The sequence below is a fragment of the Mycetomoellerius zeteki genome, unplaced genomic scaffold (genome assembly GCF_001594055.1).
Source record: "Mycetomoellerius zeteki isolate Tzet28-1 unplaced genomic scaffold, Tzet1.0 scaffold430, whole genome shotgun sequence".
Classification (NCBI taxonomy): domain Eukaryota; kingdom Metazoa; phylum Arthropoda; class Insecta; order Hymenoptera; family Formicidae; genus Mycetomoellerius; species Mycetomoellerius zeteki.
Window position 1 is genome coordinate 330,948 of NW_017257425.1, and position 19,923 is coordinate 350,870.

Genomic DNA, 19,923 nt, shown 5'->3' on the forward strand with positions numbered 1-19,923 from the left:
ATAGATGTATCGGACAATTTATATTATCATAATTGATATTGAACGTATTTCTTATATTTTTACGGCACAGTTCTACCTTTACAAATTATTAATTTATTAAATTAAAGAAACAATGCAGTATGACATCATTTTGATATACACAAGCTATTCTAAAATAATTATATATTCTTTTAATCACAAATATTAGAACAATTTTAGTTTTTTCTTAATAAAAATTTGACATTAAATATTCTTAGAATTTATTTAATTTTTAAAAATATTTTTAATTTTTTCAGTACTAAATAACTTCTTAACTGTCAACTGTGTACATTCAAACACAATTTACACGTCAAAATATAATATATTACCGATATTTTCTGATATAATCAAATAATGTAAAGTTTATATCAGAATATATATCATTTCTTCATGAAAATATGCGGTAAATTTATAAAACATTTATATGGTTGTTATGAGCAAAATATTGGAAATAAATTTTTGTGGTTCTTACCCATTTGCAAATTATGCTCCCACGCGGAGGGGTCGGTATCGAGTTTCTCATAGGGTGGTGCCGGGCCGCCCAAATTTCTGATGATTCCGCACAGTGCTCGACCGTCGTTCCAATCCGTCTGTGAAAGAAGTACAATTGAATATCACTGCGAGATATTATACCGAGGTACTGTTACCGGGACTTCTCGTCTCCACTCACCGTGAAGTTCCGTATTGAGGTGTGTGATAATTGCGAATTGACCCATCGTAGCGTTGCGTGGAAGCCTGGCGAGCCTTCCTTCATAAAGTACGATAAGTAGGTCATCCCTGAGAGTTCGTCCAGGTAAGGTGATGCCAGATAGTCCGGCTCTAGTACCAGGGGGATGTCAAACTCACGCTTCGATATTTCCATGGCTTTGCGACAGTTATAAACACTACAAATGTGAAAATAAATTAATATTAAAATAATAGTATACAATATAAAATTGACAGTACCAGTATGACATTATACGGCAACCATAGTTCCACCCTCATGAATTATTAATTTATTAAATTAAAGAAACAATTATGATATTATTTTTATATAAATAAGTTAGGTATTGGAAAGTGATCATATATTCTTTTAATCATGATAATTTAACTACAATAATTTCAGTTTTCTTTCTAATAAAAATTTAGCATTAATATTCTAAGAATTTATTTAATTTTCCTCTTTTAGTCTTCGGTATTAGATAAATTCTTAACTTTACATTACTCGTATAATTCTTTTTATATATCTTTTTGTAATTACTCATATGAGGTGTTTCTGTCAGTCAAACATTATATTTTAATTTTCATTGTTCTCTTTGATGATTTACAATTAAATATAGATTGATCATATTTTCTATACATTATTTAGATAAATATAAATGTGAACATTTTTTTAATTGTGAAACAATTTGTGCTAAATATAATAATGTGTATAAATAGCATTTAGCGAATTTATCAAGTTAGGATATTCTGAATATTCCACGCGAGCAATGAAGGGTTAATAGTAATTAACTGTCAACTGTCAAGTATGTACAGTTTAGATTTTTTTCGTAATCAAACGTCAATGGCGATTTTATTTTATTTATTTTATATTATCATTAAGAACTTTTATAATTTCAGGTACACATTGAGAGAAAAGTGCTTGGTATTTGTTACTATATATAATTGCATGATAAAGTAATTATGGAGCTCCCTTTTTATGATTATTATAATGTTAATAATAATATCCGTATATATATTCTCTTAAATATACAAAAATGATACTATAAATTATAATAATTTCAAACATTAATATAGTAAAATATCAAGATACAAAAAATAAATAAAATAAACATTTTTATTCAGTAAATGCAATTGCAATTATAGTGAATACAACTATTTCTTTAAATTTACTTACTTATTTATGTTAATAATAATTAAAAAATATATATGTTTTAAAGAACTAAAAATTTTCAAACTGTGTGTGTGACTGTTATTAATTATATTTGCATGGTTAAAACAACTATACATAAATATGTAGTTGTCCCACAAAATGATAACAAATTATAGTTAAATTATGCAATCATTTTTTTCTCTCAGTGTACCAAAAGAGAATAATGGTAAATAATATGCACAAATACCAAAGCGCTAATATATCAATTAAGTTAAAAATCGTACGATATCATATATTAAGCCATTTATTTATTTTACCTGTCGTTCGAATCGAGCTGTCGCCAATGAGGGAACAGGCCGGGCTTGCAATAATCTAAAAGTGCGCTCAGATACACGCCGGAGTTCCAGTCGGTCGTGAAATTATTGACTCTGCATTCCGGCAAGACAGCCTGAAAACAGAGTCGCTCTTAGAAATTACGCTGCCGTTTAGAGATTATCCATTTACGGTTATTAGCGAGCAATTAAATACGACGATCGCGATACGCGAGGTATCCAAGGGTCAATTGCGGGCGTATAAATCACAATGCGCGTATATACGTACGTATATATGTATAATATTAATGTCGCATGCAAATATGTGAGCGTATGCAAACAGCGTCTGTGAACTCTTTCGTAACGGAAACACGTTCTCGCGTAACGCGATATATGTAGACCCGTCGGAAAGGATCGAGGAGCTCGAGGTAAAGTAATATAGCTTCTGCATTTGGTTTACGGCCGCGCGATGCGAGTCGAGGTCGTGCTCGGTGCAATTATATCGCATACTGACCTTGAGCCATGCGAGCATGAGTTTCCTCGGCGGGAACTTGGACTTGCCTATTTGATACCGCACGATCAGCGACCATATCAGGCCCAGGATCAGCTTCAGATTGCCGTTCACGATGTCCACGTTACCTGGAAGCCCGAGGGAAAGCAGCTTTAGCGGGATTTACGCTGTGTGCACAATGCCGGAGCGGTAAAACCGTCAAATGGTAGAAAATCAATTTGATTTATTGTCGGCCTGAATTTTTTCGCCTCTATCTGGAAAGAACAGTCTGGCCAGCAGGCACGGAGAACCGATTTAATTTGGAGAACCGCATAAGAGAGAAAGGGAGGAACGATGAGAAAGAAGGAGAAGGCACGCGTGCATGTTCACGCGGCATCATTCGTCGTAATTGCAGAAGAAAGATTTACGATGACTTTGGTGAATAAGTTTGAGGATTTAATTCTCTGCAATTATAATTTACGTTGATTGATGTTCATATTAAACATGTCTCACACGTGGGATCTACACCTGTTTTTAACAGATAATCTTAACGAAAGGTTTTCCATGAATTTTTGGGTTCCATGGATTCTTAAGAAAATCTCCTTAAAGATTTTTAATTTCATAGGAAAAAATGATTTTGCTGAAGTTAATAATCTAAATTTAAATACAGATCTGAAAATAATTTTGTTAGACCATCAAAATAATTACGTAGAAAATTCAAATTCATTTTCGTCAACAAAAATCAACAAGAATAGTATTGTGATCAAACAGAATTTTTAGTTATGATAATCGAAAATTCTATTTGCTCTCATTAAAATGTTATTCTTGTTGGGCCTTTTTGTTGGTTTAATAAGAACATTTTTCTAGGTATACACGATAACAGAACAAATAATCAGATGCTCGCATTCGTTATGTGTCACTTCGATTCAATCAATCCCTATAAGCACAAAATGTTCCTAGAATGTTACATGAATATTATTAAAAAAAAAATTTAAATGGTGATATTATAATATAATATAATTTTAGTAAAATATTCTTAAAATGTTACATTTAATATTCTAAGAATATGCCTAAAATATTACTTCATATTAAATACCGTTATGCGCTTATAGGGATCTTTCTAACTGCGAGATAAACATGCTCTTATCTCGGTCTCACGAGACGATATCGACTACTATTTGTACCATCGCGAAATGAATCATACGATAACAGTTGCCGTGTAATACACACGATAACAACGACGACGACGACGACGATGCTGCGGTTTTTCGCGGCCTCGTAGGCACCGGCGACGCGACGCAGGAAAGACAACGACCTCGAAAGCTACGATTTGCAAGGTGTGACGCGAAATGAGAAACCGGTGCAACATCTGGAAAGAACACGCTGCAGATCGCGGCAACGTGCAGATTTTCGGATTTTAGCGCGACTCTTCGAAGGAATATTAATTCATATAGTATAAAAGTTTGCAGCAACATTGCTGCAATATTTGTAACGTTACTGCAATATTATAGAAACGTTGCAATTTTGCTGCAACATTATGGGAATGAACTTGCTGTATGTCCCTTTGTCTGCCATGCCGAATTTTGATCGTCAATAACTTGAGTCTTCAAACTTCAGTACAAATTTTTATAATGTTCTTACAATAGAAAAAGAATTCTGCACACTTGTAAAAGTTATAACAATTCGAGTTTTTACTATCACAGAGGTCGGATTGTATTTTACTTTATATTTTTTATAAATTTAAATTAATCAAAATTCACAATCAAAATATCGACTGTACTTTTGAAGTCCAACTTGTTTGACGAAAGGTTAAAATTTAATGAAAAATCGCGGCCACACCTTCGTCTGTATTTTAAATTTTTTTGATAAAAAGAAAATCCCGTCTGCGGAGAATCATCGAGGATTAACGACGAAGCATCTTCGGTTGCAACGTGACGGTGTCGTGTTTCGCGGCGTCATGCGCGAGATTAAAAGCACCGCTGCAGAAATGCAGACCTCCGGGCGTCGCTGAAAGACAGACAGCTTGCCTCAACGATGACCCGCATATTCGAAACGATTACGTTTCCCATCGTCGTGTGCTGACTCATAGGCATACCGGCATTGCGCGCTTTTTTATTGTTACACTGTGGACCGAGGAAAATGCATTACTCGCCGTGGCGTGTGGCAGGTAATGGCCCGGATCGCTGCCGATACTTCCGAGTAGGAAAATCATCCTTTCGAAACTTGCGTTTTCGCATTCTACAATCTCTCGACGGTGGAAGTCGCGTGATTTTATTATCGAAAATAGAAACGCAATTAATCCGTAATGATTTCGATCGTCAAGTATCTACGTTAAATTAAATCCCAATGGAACAAGTCACGCAAGTTACTGCAGAAAGAACGATTTTGCTAAAGTTGAAATTGATTGCTGGAAGGTCAAAACTTTTTGCAGCATTGCTCATGCTTGAGTTTCCCCACATAATTATTTTGATGGTCCAACAAAATTATTTTCAGATCTGTAGCTTTATTACTTCAGCTTACAAATGTCAAGAACGGATTATTTTCAGGTCTGTATTCCAGACAGCACACAATATTTATAAAATATTTACAAAATATTTATAAATATTTATAAGATTTATTTTAAATATTTTATAAATATTTTTATGGTCTTAGATTGCACAGATCATAAACATTTATTATAAATATTATGAAATATTTATTGTATTATATAAAATATGTATGAAATATCTATATAACATTTCAAAAAATGAATATCAATAAATATTTATCATAAATATTCTGTGCTGTCTAGGATATCTAGTTAAATTTTTAGATACTTCAGTAAACTCGTTCTTTCCATGTGATAACATCATTTTAAATCTTGACTGATTGAAAAATGACTTTTAATAATCATTTTGGAACGATTTCGATGTTATAATAACCTTATATTCTGCTTGGGATTATTTTACATTCCAAAGCGTACTCTCGCGAGATTAATCGCGAGAATAAAAATTTTCAGAAAGGAGAATTCAGGGAAGTCGAATTAAACTGCGAGGGTATCGCGAAATTACGTTCAATTCAAATCGCTACGCGGTAATTTGTTCGTACGTGCGCAATCAGGAACGAACGATATTTTAAGCTATTTTTTTCAAAAGTATTACGCACGAAGAAAAAAAGTCGTACGTGAACAGCGCATACGGATCAAGGTATGATAAATACACCTAAGTATTTATGTTTTTTCTCCCGCGAAAGAGGAGGAAGACGCGCATTTCCAGCGATTACTCATTACCTGTGGAATGCGTCGCGGCGGCTCCCTAGTACTTTGATTGCATATTATTATTAATAACGCATTTCACGCGTGCGCCTTTTTCCCGCACCTCAGCACGCCACGGCGAGAGAGAGAGTTAATGAAAACGGGGGAAGCGGGATTTCACCCACGTGGCTTATTATATATCTCCTGTTGGCGAACAAATTGCAGTATATCGAGATTATAAAAAAATTAAACAGATAATATAGAGGCTATATAAAGATGAGAAGAAAGAGAAGAGTCGAATAAATATTATTCAACTAAATACACAATCGAATAAATATTATTCATACACTGAAAGAATAGTTTTGCTGAAATCTAAAAATGTAGATTATAGATATTGATCTGAAAATAATTTAAATAATTTCGTTGAAGCATTAAAATAATTATCTGGGAATGGAAAAAATTTAGTTACAAATACAGAAAATAATTTTGAACTGTAAAAATAATTATGTAGGTTCAAACTGATTATTAGAATAAAATTTTGCAACATTATTCATCATGCTTGAATTTTTTACATAATTATTTTGATAGTACAACAAAATTATTTTCAAATCTGTATCGAGCTACATTTTTAGGTACTTCGGCAAAACTGTTCAATCTCTGTGTATCATTGTAGATATGTTACTCTCGATAATCTTGATTAATACGGTAAACAAATATACCTTCGCGAGCAAATTGCAAGATGCAGTGTATTAATATTATCGAACAACGATCAAATAAATCAAAGAAAACGGAAAAGTGCCAGGAACATAATTCTATCATTTATATTTAGATTAAAGAATAGTCATTGAAATATTAATGCTGCGTGAAACATTATTTCTGACTAATGTGATTCAATGTAAAAAAATATATATCTCTCTTCGTCTCTCTCCTGAAACCTGCTTTATCAATAAAAAATGCAATCAGTTTTATCTAAGTTTTTTCTTTCTTCTGCAAGATAAATAATCGTCGAGTAAACAAGCGACTTAGGCTTTTCATGTAGTGACATAAGTCGACACAAACATCGTTCTATCTTTCTTGACATTCAGTGAGTAACAAAGATAAAAACAACATGTCGATATGTGTCACCAAATGGAAATCACCCAAGATATGGCCGTCATAATTCTTTTTTTGTGAGCATTCATGTTCATATATGAAATAATTAAAAAGTAATAAAATGATCCGAACGACAGAAGCCTTAAGTCGATTCCTACGCGAATTTTCAGTGCGAATTACGGCAAACTGGATATTTCAGGATACACATTGTAGACGCAAGTCATAACGTCGTTCCAATTATGGAGCGTAATTGGACGTTGAGCGCGTGCAACGCCTTGACGGTTTCGCGCGACCGTGGACGAACAGACGGCCTTCGCTTCGCTGTACCCTTGCAATTCTCGTCAATCTGTACAAAACACGGTATTTTGCCTATATTACGGACCGTAGAAATACGAAGGTTCGAACGGTGGCAATTTCTTCACAATCTTGAATATGTCGCGAACCTCGCTTACACCGTGACGAAATACGGCAGAATGTCAGACCGCAGGCAAAAAAATAAGACATTCTTTATCGATCCGACTGAATCGGATTAATTAAGGTTCAATGTAAATTATGACATGCAATAAATTTGATTATATATGGAAAAACGATTTTACTGAAGTATTTAAAACTTTAGTTAGATACAGATTTGAAAATAATTTTATTGGACCATCAAAATAATTATGTAGGACGAACAAACTGGTTGCTAGAATGTCAAAATTGTTCGCAGCATTGCTCATCATGCTTGAGATTTCTATGCAATTGATGGTTCAACAACATTATTTTCAGATCTGTATCTAGCCAAACTTTTAAGACATTTCAGCAAAATTGTTCTTTCCACGTATAACATATTTATATATTATTATTATTTAAAACCTATTAAAAATTTATACGCTGAACGTATTTACGTTCGCTGATCTTACTTGAATCGCGACTCGTTGAAAGTGTTCCCTACTTTTACACACTCAATGTTTAAAATTCTGTCACTGATGATAAAATTATTCAACTTTGGTCGACACAATCGCATTCACTTTGTATTCCAATGACTCTACTTCCGACAGGAATTAATTGCATGTGACTTGCTTACCGATATTGACGAGTTTTACACCGTCAGCCTCGATGGCCTGCAACGCCGTGGACACGTTCTCCAGGTGGTGATGTTGATTTGCTGGTCGCGGATTCCATCGCGGCAGGCGGCGTTTCGTCAGCACCTCGACCAGAGCACAGAGACGCGTACCGTCTCGGAAGTCCTCGGCGAGGTCCAGCACAGGGTCGCCGCCCACGTCGCCGGCGTGCTTTAGGTGCTCGTTCACCCAGTTCCGAAAGGTGTTGGCCTGGATCTCCACCCAGAGGTCTTCGTGGCCCTTGATCGGCATCCCCTTGGCAGCCGTACCCTCGGCCGAACGGGCCACCAGGCCCACTAGCTGCTCTGGCCGCAGCTGCTCGGTCGATTGCATTTTCGAGTTCCTGTCACGTGATCGATTTTATGTATCTTGTAGATCGGGTAAAATTTGATAATTGTACGCTTTCCTCTTCGATTAAAGACTTAATCAGACCGTTCAAGAAAGTTATTTATGGAGACGTTCTTACAATTATTTACAGCGAACGCAAAAAGTATTCGTACAGAGATGATTTTTGTTGAAAAAAGTCTTATTTGTAAAATAAACATTAATTAGTAATGAGTTAACATTGAATACATTCTGTTCTAATATAAGCAAAAGAACTTCGCGAAAACAATCGTGTTTATGGTCTCAGAAGCTAAATTTCGACTGTATATCGCGAATATTCTTTGTACCTTCAAGTAACAGTAATTCTTCATTTTTGCTTATTTTATTAAGATAATATATTTTAATTATTACATCTTTAGGTAAAATAATTTTGAAAAAAATACTATTTATTTTAAACATATTAAAAGTAACATACTTTATCTGACACTGACTGACCAACAAGTTAAAAACTGGTTTTTAAACTAATAATTGTTATGTAATGTTTGCGATATGGTGTTTTATGCTCGTGGTGAGCTTCCTTACTTTTATTGTAGCTTAAATTTATAAAAGTTTTCCAAAATCTTATCTCTGATTATTCCAATAATTCTTCTCCTTTCTTTTTAACATTCATCTGTGTGTAATTCTTGTACAGAGATTTTAGTGTAGTGGAGCTTACAATGATAAGATAGTTATTAAGCACACATTGTACATATTAGGATGATTTATCTCTGAAAAGGGCTCAAAAATGAGCTGAAACATATAAGCACGTTTTTTATAAGAGGTTTGTGTTATATCGGTATATTATTTGCGCAACAACTACCATGCCTGACTCCTATTGCCCTATTTTCTCCAAATTTCTTTTGAATAGTAAGGAGTCCTTATAAATTCATTTACTATTTATTTTATTTTTGTGTTAATAAATTACTAATTAATGTTTACTTTCGAAGAATAATATTTTTTTAAAGATATCTTTCTTGTATGAATACTTTTGCACTCATTATATATGCAAATAATATCTATTTATACGCGAACTGGCTCGATCATGTCGGCAGATTTTTCATCTGCAATTTTGAAATTCTTTAACATTAAATACCTTAATGCTTTAATCTCGAGTTGAAACGAAATAAAGTTATAAAGAGAGAAAATACATTTATAATTGCGTAAAATGTTTGCGAATCTACCTCGCGTTTTTATCGCTACAAATTGTAATTAATCGTTTCGATTAAGCGCGCGTCATGCGAACAAACGATACGTACCGAAGTAACGAGCAAAAAATTACGAAATGTTTAATTGCTCGTGCAAAATGCTCAAGTGTGTTTCGCAAGAAGTTTCGCGGCCTGCGAATGCGACCTTTAAGGTCGCCCCACTACGAGAAACTCGATGTAACTCGCGATGTAAAAACCGGCAACGGTCGTGCATTGTGCGGCGCGGTGAGGAAGATCCCAGAGAATTTCGCGCGGTGAAAGTGCTGGTGTTTGCGTACACCTGCGAACCGGCGAACATCGAGAATATATAATAGATAAATATCTGTTCGCGTTACAATCTATTTCCGCGTGTCTGTTCTCGGACCTACTCTGCGGTTTTCTCTCCTTTTTAATTTCATTCGCCGTTGTCCATTTCTACCATTTCTACAATGTAGATTAACTTTAATCTCGGTTTAATTTACTCTTTATCTTTTTTTTTCATTCTTAGAACTGAAGAAATAAAGACAAAGTAAAGTAAGTTAAACCTAGATTAGAGTTAATCTATACCGGCAGAAATGAGTATAATTGGGTGACGAGTCACTGGAATCGCAAGTCAAACGCACTCAGAAAAAAAGACATAATGGCAGCAACTATAAAAGTGACAACTATATAAATTTATGTGTAACAATGTATATATTGAATAAAGTATTTTATAATTATTGCAATTATAAAATATATAATTTATTCAACTATATAATTAATCATTGAAAGATGAGGTTCTATTTTTAAAATCTTACAGTTTTTCCTGAGTAAGATTTGTTATAATTCTTTATTTCATTGTAGTCTTTGCCTCAAAATATGATGCTGTTTCAGCGCTACTGAGTGACTTCAAAAAAACTAGTGACTTTCCCGTATAATTCCTGTATAATTCTACATATAAAACTTGATAATTGTCGTCTTTATAGTTGCCATCACTATGTTTTTGGTCTGAGTGTGGAGAAACGGTGTAAGAAAGCGTTGAAACAAAATCTACCAATTACGAAGAAGCGGCACGCGAGGTGTCCGAGCGCTTGGTGAAATAAATGATTAAAATAAAAAAACTTTTAGCATTGCATTTTGGAGTTGTGTGACGGTCCACTTGCGCTGGAGGTGCTGAAAAAAATTGATGAAGTGCTAAGGCATTATCGGGAAACCCGTTAATTACGATGAAACGGCGCTCACTCGCGGCGCTTCGATGCTCGTGTATCAAATAATAGTAAAAAGTTTTTATTAACATTAAAATTTAGGTTGCAGCAATTTACTTTTACTGCATTGTAACAATACAAGAATCGTAACACGATGCTCGCGTCTAGATGTTATCAGGGAACCGGATTTCGTTTCTGAGGCTAATTCACGTTTCCGGCGTCGTTTGAGTCAGACGGTGTCTCAACAGTCAGGTGCGTCAATCTTAGAATGCTATCGTAAATTGTACGTATAAGTGAGCGAGGTCATTGAGCGCTAGGCTATGCCTTCAATGGTCATTAGAAGGTCCAATCTGCCACTAAAAACTAGGACAAGCGGAGACAAGTTTTTAAAAATTCTGTTACACGGAAAGAACGGTTTTTCTGAAGTATCTAAAAATTTAGCTAAATATCTGAAAATAATTTTATTGGATCAAAATAATTATGTGTGGGACTCAAACTTGATAATAATACTGCAAAATGTTTTGACATTCTAACGACTAGTTGAAGCGTTTTACATAATTATTTTGATAGTTCAACAAAATTATTTTCAGATCTAACACAAAATTTTTAGATAAGTTAGTAAAACCATTCTTTCATGTAGATATATATCAGTATTAACCTTTAGACTGCCGGGAAAGCCACTTTTGTGGCTCTTGAGTGTAGATTAAAATACCATTTTTAGTATTTTAAATATTAATTGTATTAAATATATATATACGTATGTTGCTCAAAATATATAAAAATATGTAAGTATTGAAAAATATACAAAATAAGTAAAAAATATTAAAAAGTTATAAAACAAGAAAAAAGTAAAAAAAATACAAAAAATAAGTTTAAGAACCAAACAAAAAAGAAAAGTCAAAAAGGAGCTATAAACTTTTTATGTCTATGTTAGCTCTATCGTTAGCTCTGGGTAATGCTAAATAAAGTTCTCTGCATAAGTCTATACGTTTATATTCATTTATGTTGTCAATATTACGTTTAAGGTTCGAAATTTTCTAAATCTGTACTCGGAATTGAAATCAACGATACCAAAAACCCTCAAATACACTATTTTTGAGAAAATAAACATTTTTCATATTTAATCGTACGTTCCTTGTCGGGAAAGCCACTTTTGTGGCTTTGCAAAATTCTCGAAATTTTGCGTCATGTGTATGTTACTTTTATAGAAAAATTTTTGAGGAAAAAGAACCACTATTTTAATGAAAAAATGCCGGCAGTCTAAAGGTTAATTTGTCTTACATATTTTAAGTATTACATAAGAAGACATTGGACAATATATTCCAAAATAAAACTGAATGTGGTTATTCTTTCTTTCCTTTGAAGTTAATAATTAAGTCATTTCCATAACACAATTTTCCAAGGAACATCCTAAAAACGTCCAGAAGATGCCTATGTCCTAAAGACATCCTCAGGTCCTTCAAAGAACTCAGTTGCTATATTTACAAAAGTCTAAATTATAAATAATTTTTTTCATTAAAAATATTGAATGTATTAAAAATAGCCTATTTCCTTGTACGTAAAATTTACATATCAGCAATACTGTATCACTCAATATTGATAGCATTCGAAGGCTAAAACATGAGAATTTTGCTATTGAAAATGTAGAATTGTCTTAATAATCTGCGAACATAAAAATTTCTATGTACGTTATTTGTATGTATTATACGTGCCGCGCATGTGATATTCCGTGATATCTGTTTATGCGTAATCCGTGCACCAGCGGCGAGCTGTTTCATCGCCGCATGACATCATTGTTATCTCAAAGGCTCGTCTGACCGGTGACGCTTGCGTAAGTGCGTAAAAATCTACGGTGAGCAGCTCAAGACCTCGACGTGCGAGCGTCGCGAGCGATTAAGTATAACGTCGGCTCTTTCCGATTTCACAGGGCAATCGACGGCGCAAATAAGCCACTAAGAATCCGAGTGTTAATTAACCTCCCTCGATGTTTTTGCATGTATTACGTAATACCCGGCGAAGTACGGCGAATTGTTCGACCCAAGATCGCGTGATTCGATAACCGTGATTGAGAAGGGCAGCGTAATTGAGACGTAATAGAGAACACCACGAGAGAATTTAAAAGAATTACTGTAATTTTTTTAAATACACTCACATTTCTATGATATCGCGCGGAGTGGGAAAGATCTCGACGTTTATCAGAACGCGTCAGGCGAAATCAAACAAGAATCGCTCTCGCGCATCCGCACGTGAACGACACTCGTGAATCAAATTCACTAAATGATACACGCGGCGACTTTCACCGCGATCTTAAATTTTATTCACCACACACGCACGTATCCCGTCCGTCATTCACGTCGCCCGAGAGAACGCTGAAAAATTAACGTAGATCAATCGATCTAAGCGATCGGTCGTTTCATTCATCAGCTCGAAGGAAGATTATTATCAGGCGATTCGCACGCTGAACGGCGATTGTGTAATAAACGGCATGAAATCGAAGAGACTGTGTAAAGTAACAGTGGAACTCCATTTATCAGAATCTTGCTTCATTGGAGAATGACACGCAAATATGGATTTTCGCACGCGATGTGGATCTTGCGCGAATGATTCTTTATGTATTTCATATTTTTTTTATTCTGGACTTCGTAGGTAGATTTTAGTTTTATTCAATTGTTGAAAATTTTTCAGAAATATTCTTAGAATTCTAAAATTATGATTGCAAAGTCATAATTTTTTTTTCTCCACAGATCGATCTTTTAAAGTTTTTCTTGTGCAAGATTCTTGATATTAATTATTTTAAAGAATAATTTTATAGGTCCCTAAAATCGTAATTGATCTTCGATTTTAAATTACACAAATTCCGCAAGCATTTTAGGAATACTTGCTTTGTTTTGAAAACTCCGTGATCCCATAAATTGGAGTTCGTGGATTTTCAGTAATTAATTCCACTCAAAACTTTGTTTTCATTTTTCAAATTGTTGGTTTAGCAAATTTTCGAGACAGAAAGTTTTTCAAGATCCCTCGTTATTGTCTGTTTTACTTTTGATAGTTCTTCTGAGTTATCAAGATTAAACGCATGACTTATATATGTCCACATTTCTATCAATTAACTTTAATTTCGGTTTATCTTACTGTTTATCTTTTTCTAAGTAAGACTTCTTTAAAAATTAGAAAAGATAAAAATAATAAATTAAAGCAACTAATAAGAGAAGATTCAGAAGTGGTTCTCTCTGATTTCAGTAAAACTTAGCAGGATTATAGAGTGTTTCCCTGAATATAATCATATCCCTGTTTGGATGTAAACAGTTAATCGTTCTCAAGATATTTCAATATTAAATTTATTAGCGGCAGTTAGAGTTTATTAAAATTTATTAGAACGTTTATACTCTGGTATTTGTAGTGTAGTGAATATAATAATAGCTTCTTAGAGAGTTTAACCTCGCTAGCAATTATTTTTTTCTGTTATATAATAATGATTTATGATATAAATAATTGTTCTTAAAAAAATTATTTTGATTATGTATTACTATCTTTACAAATTTTATGAAAGTTTTGATAAAAATTTACTTTTAATTTAAAAACAAATAAAACATAAATTTGTAAAACACCATGAACTCGAGTATAAACTGTAATAAACTGTCACTATTAAATTTAATATCGAAATATTTCATAAACGATTGACCGTTTACATCTAAATAAGGATACCATTATATTCAGAAAATTACATTCACTCTATAATCCTGTCAAGTTTCATTAAAATCACTGAGAACCAACAGGAGGAATTTACAGTAAAAGTTGGACGTTGGAATAATATACATCTATATGTATTTAAATATCTCAGATATATAATTAAAATTAATTACAGTTAATCACCGAGATTAAAGTTAATCTATAATGGTAAAAGTGGATTAATAAATAACATTAGTGTTGCTGATCGATAACATCTACAAATTCTTCATTCAACGATTACTCCGGACAAGCTTATCGTTCAAGCACCTTGTCAGAGGTATTCCGATAAACGGAGTCCCCTTGTTCGCCACTCCAGTTGTTCGAAGCGACGTAGAACTGCACTATGTCGTGCTCATCCGGAGGATACTCGTCGTGTATCTCAACGGAAACACACACACGCACACACACACATACATGCATCCATCCGCCCACGTAACCGCGCGCACGCAGGACGTAGGAACGCACGGTATGCGAACTGGTATATTTACGTTGGGCTCTTCCTCGGACTGGCGCCTCGCGGCTCCACCAGGTCGATGGGCTCGTGACGACGTTGGCGAACGTCGGCAACGGACTTCGACGACGACGGTGAACTGTGTTACGCGAGGAACGCCATTTTTGGACGTTACCGCCGCGGCGCCGTGCGTTGATGAGTGTTCGACGTGCGTGAGCTCACTGAACCGACATGGAGACCCCTTCCTCTTTCGTTCTCCGGCAGCTCTCCGATACAATCGCCCGTTGTGGGATCGTGGAGTCCGCGCGATTGTAATGGGTGCAGGACCGTAGCCACGAACAATATGGCGCCGACATCGTGTTGTCAAACACGTTCCTAGACGAAAGATTAAAAATTGGACGTTTTTTTATAATTTCTCGGTAAAAAATTTTTTATACATTAATATGTATAAATATGTATAAACACACATAAACACGCATAAATATTCATAATCATAAATAATTATACATGAAATATGTCCATACATCTTTCTTTCTTTTGTAAAATTTACTTTTTAGTGTACTAAAAATAATAATAATATTGAGAAAACATCAAAAATAGTTAATGGGATTATTTTCGCATTGTTTGTTTTAGAAAAAATCAAGTTTGGGAAAATGTAAAAAAATTTGCTCATACATAACTATGTATAATTTTACATGCAACTATATATGAGCAATTCTTTTACATTTTTCCAAACTTGATTTTTTTCTAAAACAAACAATGCGAAAATAGTCCCATTAACTATTTTTGATGTTTTCTCAATATTATTATTATTTTTAGTACACTGAAAAAAATGCATGTAATTTTACATGGAAATTACATGTTCATGACTGGAAAATTGTATAAATATGATTGGAAATTTACAATTTCCAGTAAATTTCCAAGCATATTTATGTAATTTAGATAATTTTTCAGTCGTATACATGTAATTTCCATGTAAAATTACATGCATTTTTTTCAGTGTACACTAAAAAGTAATTTTACAAAAGAAAGAAAGATGTATGGACATATTTCATGTATAATTATTCATGATTATGAATATTTATGCGTGTTTATGTATGTTTATACATATTTATACATATTAATGTATAAAAAATTTTTTACCGGGTTGTTGCTCGATTAAAATTTTAAATCACGAAAGACTCGCCGAAGTCGATGGCAACTAACAGTCGCACACGATCGACGATTCCTTTGCGATCGGTGAGAAAAGGTTCGAGATTTTTCAAAATTTCATGAAGATACCAAGTCTATTGACAATTCTATTTTGTAGAATTTTATAAACGTTTCTATCGATCTTATTCGTGAAAGATAACGTGGGAATAAATATATAATATCGATCTATTTAAATTAAAATAATCAAGTGACTTACACATTTCGTTTGCAGGCGTATATATATTTTTCTTACATTGTACCTAAATAATTTAGATCCAACAAGTTCTCGCGATACTTTCCTGAGTTCTAGGCAGCAGAAGCCAACGGTTCCGCAAGGTGGTGGCACCTGTCGGAACCGTAATCGCTTGTGCTGCATACGAACAGGCGAATTTCTCTGCATCTAAACGGTGGATGACGTTTTAATAAACGTCGGTGTTTAGCTCGCGCATTTCATACCCTATCCGGTGCGTTTGTCACGTCAGTATATCCAAAGAAAACAAGAAAGTCAAAATAATGTAAATTTAACGTGATATGAACCGAAATTATGTCATTTTTTGTCGTATGATTCAATCCATATGACATTATTTTGAGATTAATAGAAAAGTCAAACAAACAAGTAGTTAATTTATAGATCACAAAGATTAAAACTAGTTTATTAAAGTGACAAAGAGAGATTAAAACTAATTATCCATTAATATACAATGCAAGGATCTTGCATTAATGTGTGTTAATGAATAATTAGTTTTAATCCCTTCTTGACGTTTTAATAAACTATAGTTTTGATCTTTGACCTAATTAATTGCTCGTTTCTATCAGTTTATTATATTTGCATTGCAAGTTCGAGCTAGGAAATTGATATTAACATTATTTGATTATCTTGTTCTCCTTGGATAATTTTCTAATAGGAGGAGAGTCTCCTCAGCACAACCATAATAGTGCGGTATAACAGCTTATCGATCTGTAACGCTTATTTATCCATAATTGAATGAAGATTGATGAGCGATAATGTTTAAGCAGATTCCTATCTTGAGCGCGAGTAAAACGCGCTGATTTCTAATTAAATAAACGTATATTTTCATGATTTCATCAATAAATGTTCTTTTAATATTCCTTTCCTCGTTTATGGTTAAAAGCGAAGAAATTTGACGACTTCAGACCTTCCTTTCCTGCGTCACTTTCCTTCACATTCCCGTCCACCTCCGATATTTGGAAGGCGAGCGACACGCGGCAAAAATACACGATGTAATATGTAAAATACTATAGAGAAAGAAAAACATGCGGTGCCCCCGAGTGGGTTTCACACGATGACGTAGTGACGGAGATTTCAATTCCAATTATGCGAATTAAGCGAGATCTCTCTCGATCGGGCGTTGATATCTCCGCGCGTACGAGCGCGCCGATCCAAAAGCTTAGCCCACTCCCGCAGCGCATTTCGAAACGCTCTAATTTATTCGCTTTTGTGCACACAGTGGCGGAACACAATGTATGGCATTAAATATTACAAAACGATGATTCGTAGGAAATTACGATATATATGTTGCGATATCGTAATTGCCACGATTACTGGTGACTATGACGCGATTGTATCTAACGTGAATGCTGTATTACATTACTGTAATATTTATTCGCTTAATGTGTATACCATACTATGCTGTGTTGTATATTGTGTTATATATTATATTATATTATATATTGATATTTTTATAAAGAAGTATCAAATGATGACACAGAAATGATCCGCAAAGTGCGTAGTTTAAATTCTTTGAAGAAAATATATCCGCGGAAAAGTATTTCAAAAGTATTATATATTACATATATTATATTATTACATTATAATATAATTATTATATTGTATGTAAAATATGTATAACAGAGTTGGGAAATAACTTGTTAGTCTTGTTACTTATAACAAAGTTACAGTTAAAGTTACTTTTTCATTTAATGTGATTTAATTTAATTACATTTTTTTGTAATTAATAACTAATTTAATACTTTTATAATTATTTTTATAACTTCATACTACACTTATTCGTCAATATATGAACTGAATGAACTATTCAATGAACAATTAGTAATTATTTCTTGTGATTAAGATATACATATCTTTACCTCTGATAATCATTACACTCTGTAAATATCTGTACCTATTAAGTAAAATCTTCTTAACATGTAAATACGTCTTAATATTTATCGCTATTCCATTATTTCGATTCCAAATGTATATATTGGATACATTGGATAAATTTATTATAAAAAATGTAGCATATAATCGAATGCTTAATATAATAAGAAAAATAATTTAGTAACGTTAGAAATGTATAAGATTTCTATATTTAAAATAACAATGCAAAGAGTATAAAAAAATTAACAAAGAAATCACTAAAAACAAGTCGTTTTTAAATAACTGTAACTGTGTGTTTTACTTTTTGATGTATAATATAAACCTTTCAGAAATCGAATTCAATTAGCTCCATAAAAACGGAATAAAGAGAATTAATAAAGTTCCTGCAAAACTAACAGTCACATTCATCAATGTTACAATTTTCTACTCAATAATATATAACTGTCATGTACAACATGTGTTATATTATATTTATGTTGCTGCGAACGGGAAATTATAATATTGATGTAATCCGTTAGTTTGTGTTCTGCGGATTGTAAACTAATCATAAGCTTGGATATCAAAATTAAAAAATTAAAAAAAATTAGAATTGATCGATTTTGGCTTTTGAGAATTTAGTTTGTATAACAGCTATAACATAATACGTAGTAAAAAAAAACAACTATCATTGATGAATAGACTGGGCATATTGAAGATAGATTGTGTACAAGCATGCAACGTATTAATAGTTATGAGTAAACGTTAAATAAATCTGGTACAAGGTTGCTAATGGCGAACTGCCAATAGTTTGCCACTGTTAGCTTCGTATCGAATTACTAGCTCTTCTCGCCAAGTTAACGTGTCAGTAGACGTATCTCTGTTGCAGATTGATCATTGCTGAAAAAAACGACGACCATTCATCGTTTTTGTAAATATGTTAATGTGAATATGTCTTACTCCGAGATTAAAATACAAAAAGCAAGATATCGCATTTTTCCTTGCTCAAATATGCTCGAGTTACTGCAACCTACTATCGGTATAGTAGTAGTCTTCTACATCGATACTTGGACAGTTTAGAAGAGCTCTTGAATGAAGTACGGCTTACGGACATCCTATAAGCCGGTATTCGTAGTCAGATCTTATATTCAAGACTGTCTTAAATACAGTCTTAAGAAGTCACGAATCAATTAGAGAGCCGTATTAATGTCTTAAGACATTACTTAAGACAGTCTTGAAATAAGAACGGATTATGAATACCGCCCATAGAATCTTGCAACTAACTTTGAAGCAGGCAAAAGTATAATATATATATATATAGTTCTGATTTAGATAATAACTCCGAAGAGAATTGCTCATCCCATTGTAAGAGCTACTACATAGATAACAGCTTATCTATTCTCAACCCGTAATTGGAATATATAAGTCCTAGTGATCTTTTCAAAATATAATTAATAATAATGTTTTAAAAAACAATATTTTCTGAAAACAAATTTTTGAGTTAAATCTGCAAAAATTTGTTAGACAAAGGTATCTAGAAAAAATTATTCTACTGTAAAGAAAGAAAGAAATGAAGAAACAGAATCCTGTCAACATTGCTGAAGATGCGATATGATGTCTAAGACTGC

General features: G+C 33.4%; 1 protein-coding gene across 1 annotated transcript in view; it reads right to left on the reverse strand.

Moving 5' to 3' along the window:
• jbug (filamin-type immunoglobulin domains fbug) overlaps positions 1–15,239 on the reverse strand; it is a 54,871-nt gene extending 39,632 nt beyond the window's left edge. The window contains 6 exon segments of the mRNA XM_018454262.1: positions 491–608; positions 689–902; positions 2,188–2,318; positions 2,696–2,820; positions 8,062–8,441; positions 15,044–15,239. Of these exon segments, the coding sequence (XP_018309764.1) occupies positions 491–608; positions 689–902; positions 2,188–2,318; positions 2,696–2,820; positions 8,062–8,431 (958 nt within the window). The 5' untranslated portion in view covers positions 8,432–8,441; positions 15,044–15,239.
• Positions 15,240–19,923: the final 4,684 nt, after the last annotated feature.